The sequence below is a fragment of the Zingiber officinale genome, chromosome 9B (assembly GCF_018446385.1).
Source record: "Zingiber officinale cultivar Zhangliang chromosome 9B, Zo_v1.1, whole genome shotgun sequence".
NCBI classification, from domain to species: Eukaryota; Viridiplantae; Streptophyta; class Magnoliopsida; order Zingiberales; family Zingiberaceae; genus Zingiber; species Zingiber officinale.
The window spans coordinates 11,306,521-11,318,867 of NC_056003.1; the positions used below are offsets into that span (position 1 = coordinate 11,306,521).

General features: G+C 37.0%; 1 protein-coding gene across 1 annotated transcript; it reads right to left on the bottom strand.

Annotated features, from left to right (window-relative positions):
• Window positions 1-2,690: 2,690 nt before the first annotated feature.
• On the bottom strand, window positions 2,691-4,318 carry LOC122022809 (probable protein phosphatase 2C 32). Its single transcript, XM_042580925.1, has 3 exons — window positions 4,268-4,318; window positions 2,783-3,121; window positions 2,691-2,708 (listed from the first exon to the last, which is right to left on the bottom strand). The coding sequence occupies exons 1-3, from the start codon at window positions 4,316-4,318 to the stop codon at window positions 2,691-2,693; spliced, it is 408 nt and encodes a 135-aa protein (XP_042436859.1).
• Between the last annotated feature and the right edge of the window lie 8,029 nt (window positions 4,319-12,347).

Sequence of the window (12,347 nt, forward strand, 5' to 3'; positions counted from 1 at the left end):
CGAAAGTCTTCTGAAACGAAAGTGAAAGCCACGAGCGCTATTCCCCCCCCCCCCCCCCCCCAGCGCTTTCGATCCAACAGTTTCTTCTTTTGTGATTGTAATTCTTGTATAAGTAACATTTTGAATGTCATTGATATGGGGAATATTCTTTCTTTTGTGATTATGAGCCTTTTATTATATATTTATATTGAAATATGATATATTGGTATTAAAAGACAATGGTTTAAAATCGTTGTTGTTGTCTATCGCCCTCAAAGACAACGGTTAAAAACCGTTGTTGTAGCCCCAAAAACCGTTATAGCTGGCAGCATTATTAAAAGTGCTCTAAATAATAACGATTTTAAGCTGTTGTCTTTTCATTCAAAGACAATGGTTTTAAACCGTTGCAAAACTGTTGTCGTTTCATTTTACGACAACGGTTTAAAACCGTTGTCGTAGCCCCCACTTTTAATAACACTGCTAATTACAATGATTTTAAAGGGCCTACGACAACGGATAAAATCTGTTGTCTTTTAATGTTTTTGTTATAGTGCACCATTAGAGGAGGTAAAAGTACCAGGCGTTGATGAAAATATAAATAATGAAGCATATCTCCAATTTCGTGAAGTGTTGAGTGATGTAGATGAACTAGTGTGGGCTAGTTATAACAGTCACATTAAATTATCACCGCAAGACTATTGAATGTCAAGGCAGAGCGTAATGTATCTGAAGATTGTTTTAATGATTTGTTTAAGTTATTGGAGAGGCATTGCCACGTGATTAGATAATACCCAAGGATTTTTATAATATGAAAAAACCTATGAAAGAATTAGGTCTTTTAATGGAAAGAATTAATATTTATAGAGATGGATGATGAAGATACAAATGTTTAATAGATGTTTATATGCGACCACTGATTGTAGAGATGGAACAACTATGGGATGAAGATTTTCCTACATATGATATTCATACTAATTAGATGTTTGTAATGCAGGTTGCTCTTGTTTGGATCATAAATGACTTTTCGACTTATGATATGCTATCGGGTTGGAGTACCGTTGGGATCTTAGGATGCTTAATATGTATGGAGAGATCAAAGTCAATCAGACTGAAACATGGGAAGAAGCCAAGTTATTTTAATTGTCATAAATAATCTTTACCACCAAATCATAATTTTAGAAGGAATAAAGAAAAATTCACTAAAAATAAAATTAAAAGGCGAGCACCTCCACCATTGAGATTAACAGGTGAACAAATTTGGTACAAAGTGTTTAACTTTCCATTTATTATTAAAGAGTCACATATTACAACATATGAATATGGAATTACACATAAATGGTCTAAACGGAGTATATTTTGTGATTTACCATATTGAAAGAGTCATTTGATTCATCATAATCTTGATATAATGCATATTAAAAATAGTGTTTTTGATAATATGATAAATACAATTATAGATATCGTCGAAAAAATAAAAGACAATCTGAATGCAAAAAAAGATATGTGACTCCTTTGTAAATGACTCACTTTTGATGTCGATGAAAGTTAGAGGACCAAAGCCAAAGGCAATTTATACATTGAATTCACCACAATAAAATTACTAATAGACAACGGTTAAAAATCATTGTGAAAGACCAAAAAAATCGTTATTAATTGACACGTTGAGAAAGATAGGGGCTCTCAAAGATAATGGTTACAAACCGTTATCTTTTTACTTTAAACACAGCAGTTAAAAATAATTGTCGTTTTAGAAAATAACCGTTGTCTTTTTACTTGAAACATAACAATTCAACTTGAAACACAAAAGTGAAAAATTATTGTGTTTTAGGTGAAGAGACAACGATTTTTAACCGTTGTCTTTGAGCGCCACTATCTTTCTCAAGTGTCAATTAACAACGATTTTTTTTTGTCTTTCACAACTTATTTTAATCATTTTATTTCAAGTGTAAAGATAACGGATTATACCCATTGTCTTTGAACGCCCTATCTTTTTCAATGCATCAATTTCCCACGATTTTTTTAGGTCTTAAATAACAATTTTTAACCTTTGTCATTTGTATTGAAATGTTATCATTTTAACCATTTCATTGTTGTCATTTCTCAACATACTAGAGAACAATAAATCATTTCTATATATATATCATCCCATTTTAAATGATCACTTCTTACTATATATATATATATATACACAAACTTGTAGCAAAACATATATACACAATTATATACAATCCTACAAGTTTACAAATCCTCTTCATCTTTTGGATTTTCAAGTGCAAGCAGATGTTTTCTGAAAGCAGACTAATGGTAACATGTCAATACCCATGCCAATCTCTAGTGATCTTCCTCTATGTCAAGACCCTTCTTTGTTTTGACCATGCTTCAACTTGAGGCACTTAAGAAGTAACAACTAATCATAATCTTTATTATATGCAATCATAAGTTTTATATCTATCATGAACTAATACACAAAATATGTTATCCTCTGAATTATAAATATATAAAAAAAGTTGAAAAATTTTCATTTTGTCAAATGTCAATGTGTTAAACGTTGGATACTAAAAAGAAAGAATTGAAATCCAACAACAAATAATAAAATAAATAGAAGTGCACCATATACATAAGCCCCTTATCTTTAAATTCAAATTGTTATTATAATAATGTTGTTTGGAATAACTTTTCTAATCGAGCTAATGCAATATTACTTTGAGTAATTACTTCAAAAGTATTTTCTAAAGATATTACGAAACAACTAGAAGAACAAATCTAGACAAAAATTTATAGATAGTATACTTATGGTGCTTACAATTTGTTGTCTTTCATCTTCACGAGAAGGGCAGAGATCAAATGTAAGGGCCTCTACTTTACCAGAGCGACACAATACAACACGACAATCACCAACATTGGACACTATCAGAATGTCACCTCTAAGCAAGGCAGTGACACAGGAAGCCCCTCCATCCATTCCTTTCTTCAGGAACTCTGAATCAGTTTTCAAGTATCCATCCCAAACAGCTCGATCTACATCATTGAAGTCTTCTTTGCTGCTCGACAACACTTCGTCTACAATGTACTCTCCCATTTTTTTCGAAGCAAATTCTGTAGCTCCCTTACCTCCATGGCCATCCAAAAGGCCAAAGTAAGCCTAGAAACATCGAAGAAATAAGAAATCAAATTCAAGGTCAGAGATCTACAAAGACAACGAATTAACCATCCTTTAGTGAACAATTCATGAAAATCTTAACTAGCAAATTCATAGATATCCAAAGTCACAAATTTAAGTCAAATTTCAATTATCAAGAAAGGATTTCTATTCAAGGAAAAATATATAATATGTAATGTCATACTCCTTATCCATTTCAAAGAACCAAAAATATCCTATGCTCACCGTATCAATTCCAAATATGCAAATATTTTTTATGAGGATATATTGCTAAAGGTTTAATGCGGTCAAATCTTTTGAAGTTGTGCCATGATGGACTCCTTACACTTGTTTTCATTTGTTATGCATCATCAAATAGTTAACAAGTTTGCATCCAAACTCAGTGAGAGATGCATGTCTATGAAATAAGGGAGGAAACTTGGATTGTAGGTCAAATCATGATCTATACAAATATTACACAAATCTAGATTAACAATCATAGGGTGTGTCTACTTGAGTGAACAAAGTGGGGAAGAAAGGAAAAGTGGTGGTGAAAAGAGAAGAAGGTTTGTCTACATGAAAAGAAAGGAAAGACAAGAAAATGAGATAAAAATTGACAAAACAAACTCTCTCATTTTATAATCCCAAGACATGGACAGTTAAATCTAGTCTTTTCCTCTCATCCTCCCTTATTCCATCCATTTTTAGATGGAGCCAAAAGTGGAGAAAGAAGCTCCAAACACCCTCTTCCCTTGCTTTTACTGTGTCTTCTTCTACCAGAGTAGATAAGAGAACTAACACTTTTGACCTTTCCTTTCCCTCTATCGAGCTCCCTTCCCCTCAAGTAGACATGTCCTTAAATATCAATACCAGTAATATCTTTTACCATTTTAACCCATTACAACAATTTTGAATAGCAGCCAAGAAATCAAAATCAAATCCACAAAATCAGCAATTTTTTAAAATCACAAGCAAAATATATTTATCTTGAGCATAAAAAGCTTATAGAGAAAAAAAGTTGGATGCAAAATACCAATATTGGGAAGTTGTTAAATAAACTAATCATTTGTTATAAGAAGAATGATGTCCAGTAAAAAATAATGATATTAAGTTTAAATAATAAAATGATGATGGATTTAAAGAGATTACCTCCAAAGCTTTCTTAGGATGACCAAAATGACTATGTGCGAGCCTAGACATAGCAAAATAGTTTCATATTTCCCAACCTAAAATTTAGAGGATGGAGCTGTTGATTTGTTAAAAAGTCCTTCCATCCATGCACTTTAGGGGTTCAAGTATCCAGTCAAAAAACAGGGCTTCTTATTTTCAAAGATACCATTGTAAAATATTGGTTAATAGTAATGCACATTAAGAATATAATTCATGAAACTATACTAAATGTGATTCCCATTACATGAAGAATTACTGAGATGGAATTAATGAAGGGAAAATCTATTGGGTGAATTTGTAAAAATAGAATGCACATGTTAAATTGATAAAATGAAGCATTCACATAAAGACAAGATATTAAGAATACAAGGATGTGAATTTAACAACTGCAAGAAAAATTGAGTTTAAAATATTATATGTTTACTTAACTTTCAGAAGAAAATCAAAATAAAAATTTGATAGTGGGAATCATTTGATGCTATGATGAGACAGTATCAATCAAACATCCATTGTTAAGGGGAAATACTTCATTTGGTGAGAATAACTGAAACCAAAAAATAGCTTTTAATGGTTCTTGACTGTAGAAATATCTATATACGAAAACAAAACAAAAATCAGGAGGCTAGAAAATGATATAATAATATACAGACAGTTAGTTTCTAAGTAAAACAACATTATTATAGCAATGGTATCTGATTCAATAGGACAAACAGGGATAGAGTTTATCATATTATTTAGCCATGCTATTCTTCTAGGAAACATGTTACCAATAAAAGATCTGATCATGAACCCAATTCTTCAGTTGAATAAAACTTCCATGATTTCTAACTTTCAGGTGGGAATAAATATCAAAATCTCATATCTCTAAAGTGTATATGAAGCTTTTCCAGAGCAACGATTGAGACTTGTGCACTATCCCAGCCTTTTCCATGCTTCTTGTACTTCCATGATGATGTATTAATAAGCAAGCTATTATAGCCAATTATAATATTTCTCGTACTTTCATTGACATAGGTAGTTCTGTCAACATCATCTTCAAGCGGGCATTCGAGCAACTACAGATAGACCCGAGCGAACTCCAACCCATGGTGACTCCTCTGTAGATTGTAGGATAGAAAACTAACGATAGAGAGGGGGGGGGGGATATCACTCTTTCAAAAATTCTTTTCTTTTCGTAACGACTCATAAAACAAATAACAAAGCGGCAGCGAAAAACAATACAAAAGACTCAAGTGGTTACTTGGTTCGGAGCCTACGTCGACTCCTACTCCAAGACCCGCGATCCTTGATCGTACCGTTGGACAATTCACTATAACTCTTCTTTCCAAAATCCTCGGAAAGAAGTAGTGCATACAAATATATAAGTAAGATAGTAATAGCCTACTATCTTACAAGTAAATAAGTACAATGCAAACAAATAAAAATATACCGATAGAAGATTAGGGATGTAGCTTGTCGGCACTTCTTGGAGCAGTAGCTTGCTTATGAAGACGAGTAATTGTAGTACGAATAGCAGTTTGCATAGAGATCAACTTTGAACAGATTCGTTGTTCAGCCTCGAACCTCGAGCTTCACTTTTATAAGAATGGTCAAAGTTCGGTCAACCGATCCTTGCGTTCGATCGATCGAACCCGCTCCCTGTCTTCTTTGCTGAGATCCAATCCTCGGGCATTAATGATGTTTAATGATTCGGTAGACCGATCCCATTGATCGGTCGACCGAACGGTGAGCTTTCCTCGTTCGTCGAGATTCTTCATTAATGCGCCATTAATGTCTTTGTTGTTTAGTCGACCGATCCTCTGGTTCGGTCGACCGATCAAGCAGTCTTCCTTCTTTGCTTCAGCTCGATATGATCTGTGCTGAGTTATCAAGGTTTGGTCAACCGATCAGCTTGTTCGGTCGACCAATTAAGCTTAGATCACAAGCTGTGTCCCGTTCAGTTCTGATCTGGTCTGAGTCAACTTGGTTCGGCCGAACAATCCCTGCGTTTGGTCGACCGATCAGGCCGGATTTGCAAAACAATATTAGACATATAATCCTGCAAAACAGATGTTAACACAGTAATATATATAATGCATGAGTAATATTAGACAGTGGAACTGTCTTGATCTCAACTTGAAAATTTTCCCGATTTCTTCAGTTGGATCAGCGACCTTAGGTTGTTCCTTTTAGGAACACAACCTCACTGTCGCTCCTCCAGTTGCATACCTCAACTAACCTGCAAAACATTGGTCCTCCAGACCTGTTTGGACTTTGCCTACTCAGTGTCTGATCACCTGATCCACTAAGACTTTTCCTGTAATACTACATTAGCCAACAACAATAATAGTAATATAGAATATTATGGTAAATCTAAACTTAGATTTACTGAGATCTGTTGGTTCGGTCGACCGTGCGTGGTCGACCGAAAATTATCCAATCAACCTTGCTTGGAGTTCACTCCTCCAAGACTTCTCGTTACCTAAGGTTATCTCCCCCTAAGATTTTCTCCATCTAGCTTCACTCACTAGAACCTAAGGTTACCACCTCCTAAGGTTTTCTCCACCTAGCTTCACTCACCAAGACTCAGTATTCAGCTATCCAGAGATCAGGTCCTCCAGACCCATCGAATGCACCTAGCTTCCACGATCTATTGAGATTTCCCTTTCCTAACCTACAACTAGGACTTTCCATGCATAACCGAGACTTAGTATTCGGCTACCTAGGGATCAGGTCCTCCAGACCTATCGAATCCATCTGGCTTTCATGATCTATCGAGTTTTCCCTTACCTAGCCTACAACTAGGCCTTTCCATGATCAAGCTCTATTAAACATACTTAAACATATTTGTTGGACATTAAAACCTTGGAGGTCGATTGCACCAACATAGATTCATTCGTAATGAGGTATAGCTGCTCGGCCAGATAAAATTGGTCATATATTTAGGGGAGGAGCCCTTAATGAGGACATGTTAATCAAACTTCATCATGGTCGACGCGCCCTCAGCTTATAATGCCATTTTGGGCCACCCGACCCTAAATGAATTTTGGACAGTGGTCTATACCTTCTGTCAAAAATAAAATTCTCCGTGAATGATCAGGTTTGGAAAGTTTGAGAAGATCAACTAGTGGCGCCCAAGTGCTATGTTAATATAATAAAGATTGAACCCACTCTGCATGGAAGATACAGTGGATGAAAGTCAATGCTATCCAAGAGGCTCCACCCACCCTCGTCTATGAAGAAAAAAGAAGAGCTACATATTAAGCCCGGCCCGCCTGAAGCTACCACTCAGATAGCGGTTGACCTGGTTCCTGATCTCAAAGAAGAGTTGATCAAATATCTGACGCGCAATAGTGATGTGTTCACCTGGATGTCCAAAGAAGTGACGGGTGTGTTGCTCGAGATTATGGAGTATGTACTTCATGTCTATACAGAAGCTTGGTCGGTCAAGCAAAGGAAGCAGGATTTTAGAGTCGAGCAGAACAAGATCATCAAGTATGAGGTGGATAAGTTACTGGAGGTGGGCTACATTCATGAAGTTTAGTTTCCGAGCTGGCTGGCCAACGTGGTCCTAGTGTCAAAGCCGAGAAACAAATGATAGGTTTGCATCGATTTTAGAGATCTTAACAAAGCCTGCCCAAAAGATTACCCTCGCATCGATCAGGTGGTGGATTCCACTTCAAGATGTGAGTTCATCTGTATGTTGGACGCATATCTGGGATATCACCAAGTTTCTCTTGCCAAAGACGACCAGGAAAAGATCAATTTCATAACTACCAAGGGCACCTATTGTTATAATATTATGTTGTTCGGACTAAAGAATGCAGGGGCTACCTACCAATGGCTCATGAATAAAGTCTTTCATAAGCAGATCAGGCGGAACATAGAGGTGTACGTGGATGACATCCTCATTAATTCCCTTCGAGCGGTCGATCTATGTGTGGATGTGGAGGTGACTTGCAACACTTTAAGGCAATATGGATTGAAGCTCAACCCTAACAAGTGTCTGTTTGGAGCAAGAGTGGGAGGTTACTGGGCTATATTGTGACTGAATGAGGGATTGAGGCTAATCCGAGCAAGGTGCTAGTACTGCAAGATATAACCCCTCCACGCAATCTGAAGGAAGCTCAAAGACTAACCAGTCATATCACTATCCTCTTTCGTTTCATCTCCTGTTCGGCCGATCAAAGCTTACCTTTTTTCAAGATACTTCGCCGGGCGACTAAATTTCAATGAGATGCTGACTACGATAAAGCTTTCGAGGAGCTGAAGAATTACCTGTCCGCCCTGCCTATACTCGCCAAGCCCATAGCGGGCGAGACATTGTGGGTGTATTTGTCAGCTTATGATCATGCAGTTGGATTAGTATTAGTGAGACAAGAGGGAAAGGAGCAACAACCTGTATATTTTATAAGTCATCTAATAAAAGGAGTCGAGTGTCATTATACCACACTCGAGAAACTGGCGTATAGATTGGTGTTAGATATCCAGAGGTTACGTCCTTATTTTCTTTCTCATCCGATCATAGTACTCACTAATAGTACTTTCGGTCGGGTACTATTCAACTCTGAGGCCTCTAGCAGGTTGATCAAGTGGACCAATGAGTTTAGTGAGTATGATATATAGTATTAACTCAGAGCAGCCATCAAGGCTCTAACTTTAGCACATTTTCTGACAGAGGTTCAGAATCCTGAGCAGGAAAAGACTTAGAAAATATATGTAGATGAGTCTTTCACTCGGCAGGGCAATGGGATAGGTATTCTCATGATATCCCCCGAGAAGATAGAATGCAGTTGTCCATTTGGTTGAATTATCGGACCACCAACAATGAAGTTGAATATGAAGCATTGATAGCTAGCCTACAAGCTGCAAAACATGTGGGCGCCGCTCGGATTTTAATTTATTTCGACTCCCAACTAGCGGCACAACAATTATCGGGCAATTTCAAAATTAATAATGAGTGGTTTAAGCTCTATGCGCAAGCATTCGAGAAACTCAAAGCGGAATTCCAAGATGTAGTTATACAGAAGGTTCCTCGATCAAAAAATCAAACGACGAATGACCTGGCCATGCTACAGGCTTACACTGTTCAGCTAGTAAGAACTTGTTTATCTTGTCAAAAGCATTAGAACATTCCTCATCATCCCATAGAATTGTTGAAAAATTCTATTGTCTCTTGCCCATTTGATAAAATGGGGTATAGATATAGTAGGACTCTTTCCCTTAGCATCCGTTCAAAAAAGATTTTTGCTAATAACCGTGGATTATTTTTTCAAATGGGTGGAGGCAGATCCATTGGCAAGGATAATCGAATAGATGGTTATCAAATTCTTATGGCAGCATATCATTTGCAGGTTTGGGATTCCACATAAATTAGTCTCAGATAATGGAAGGCAATTTCAGGGCAGAAAAATCAGAAAGTGGTGTTTAGGCTATGGTATTACACAGGCCTTTACATCTGTGGCATACCCTCAAAGTAATGGCCAAGCAGAAGTAACCAATAGGGAGATCGTCCAAGGTTTTAAAACCAAATTAGAACATTCTAAAGGAAGTTGAGTTGATAAGCTCCCTAGTGTACTATGAGCATATCATATAACTTCTCAAGAAGCGACAGGTATAACTCCATTTCATCTAGTTTATGGTGGTGAAGCTATTGTCCCGGTTGAGATTGGCGTGGAATCTGATCGGAGGCGACTGTATGATGAAGACAACGATATCCAGCATTTAATAGAGCTCAATCTGATAGAGGAAGTCAAAGACAAAGCAAGAGCTCTATTAATGGTGTACCGACAAAGGATGAAACAAAATTACGATAGAAGAGTTATCCCTCGATTTTTTTAGGTCGGCGATCTGATCTGGAAGCGGGTCAAGCTAGTCAAAAATGTAAACAAGCTAGAGCCACAATTGGGGGGACCATTCAAGGTGGTACAAAAGCTCGCCTATGGCTCCTATTATATTGAGGATGCAGAAGGCAAAAGATTGGGCAGACCCTGGAGTACAAATCATTTACATCCCTATCATGCTTGACAGGTACGCCTATAATTTACTCATGCATTATGTAAATTTTTTTACACTTAATGAGAATGTACCCAAATTTATTTGAAGATTCTGACAAACTACATATTATAACCCCCAACTAAAAGATCGGGCGAGTCCCAGACTCCTGAATTGATCGGTCGGGTTATAAGCGAGTATACTCTAGCAACTCAGATAAATTCAGAGTGACTTAAAGATTGAAATCTTATAAATCCCCGAACCGCTCGGTCAGGTTATAAGAGAGCATTCACTCGTGACTCAGATAAATCCAGAGTGGCTTAAAGACCAAAATCTTATAAATCCCTGAACTGTTTATTCGGGTTATAAGCGAGCATTCGCTTGCGACTCAGATAAATCCAGAGCAACCACTACAACAAAAGTGACTTTCTGCAGCGCATCATCAACGGCGTGCAATTAAAGCATGTCGTTAATAATAGTTTTTACGGTGTGCCTAATTATGTGTGCTGCGGATAATATAATATTTATACAAATGACAGCGTGCAAAAAAAAGTACGCTGTTAATACACTTTTCTACAACGTGCAAAATGCGCTGTTAAAACATAATATTAGCAACGCGCGGAGCGCGCTATTAATAATTATTATATATATAAATAACGGCATAAAAAAAAGTATCCTATGAATAAATATTATAAATGACAGCGTGTAGAAAAAGTACGATGTTAATAAACTTTTCTACGGCGTGCAAAGTGCGCTGTTAAAACTTAATATTAACAGCGTGTAGAGCGCGCTATTAATAATTATTATATATATAAATAACAACGTACAAAAATGTATGTTGTGAATAAATATTATAAAATATTAGCAGCATGCAATATGCGCTGTTAATAATCTTCAAAATTTTCTAAATATTTAACCAAAAATTTCTCGCTGAAACAAACCTCCCGCGAATATTTTTTCGCGCATCCTCATCTACCCGCGAAACATCTCCTCACGCCCAAACTGCCCAGAAATCCTAAAATCGTGACCACCTCCTCACGCGTTCGTCGGAACCTCCCTGCCGCAGCTCCTCTCCGCCAACATCTTCGCCCATCTTCTCTCCGTTGAAGCCCTATCCGGCTAAATCCTCTCCGGTGAAGGCCTCTCAGCCGAAGCCCTCCTCCTTAACCGAAGCCCTAGCCGTAGCCCTCCTCCTTAGCCGAAGCCCTCCTCCTCAACCGAAGCCCTAGCCGAAGCCCTCCTCCTCAATCGAACTCTCTCCGCCAAAACCTCTCTACCGCAACCCTAAACTCCTCTCTGCCGAACATCTCCACCCATCTTCTCTCAGACGAAGAGCTCTCCGGCGAAGCCCTCTCATCCGAAGCCCTTTCGTCCGAAGCTCTCCACTGAATTGAACATCTTCTTCAATCCTTCCGTTTCTCAGGTTGAATTTTTTTTTGTTTTTCTTGTTTTATGTTGAACATCTGCAACTCTTTCTTGTATTTACTTTCCTTCCTCTTCCTGGCATTCTCCATCTTAGTAATGGGACTCTAATTGATTTAGTTGCATTGGCTTTCATTGGCTTTAGTTGTAGAAGATAAATAACATTACCTTCTTGTAGTCTTTTGTTGAAGCAACATTAACATGAAGGTTCTATGCATCTATTTTAGAATAGAATGAAGTTGATCATTTCTATATTTTCCATTATCAAATAAATAAAAATTGTAGTTGATCTACATTGCAAACTAACAAAGTTTTACCTTGGCGAATGACCCACTTAGTTGGTATATGTCTTACCTTGGCGAATGACCCACTTAATATGCCTTTTTTTCACATTCAATATTGCAATTTGCACTCTCCCCATTTTGTTTTCTTTCTACTTTCATTTTCTTTTATGTATATTAAATAAATATATAAATCTTATTTTGTATTAAACATGAAATATTTGTATGTTAGGGTTTGGGTCATTTATGAAATGGATAAAGAATGGATACATTTGCCTTCAAGGCTTGTACCTTAGTATGAAGAAGGTGTACAAAAATTTCTTGCACAAGCTAAGAACTATGCCAAAACATGTGAAGTAATCTTATGCCCTTGCAAGCATTGT

What these genes read in the sequence shown, in the direction of transcription:
- LOC122022809 (XM_042580925.1), bottom strand. Translation starts at nt 4,318, where the DNA reads ATGTCTAGGCTCGCACATAGTCATTTTGGTCATCCTAAGAAAGCTTTG. An exon ending in ATCCTAAGAAAGCTTTGGAG is followed by an intron (nt 3,122 to 4,267) that starts GTAATCTCTTTA and finishes CGATGTTTCTAG; the next exon opens with GCTTACTTTGGCCTTTTGGA.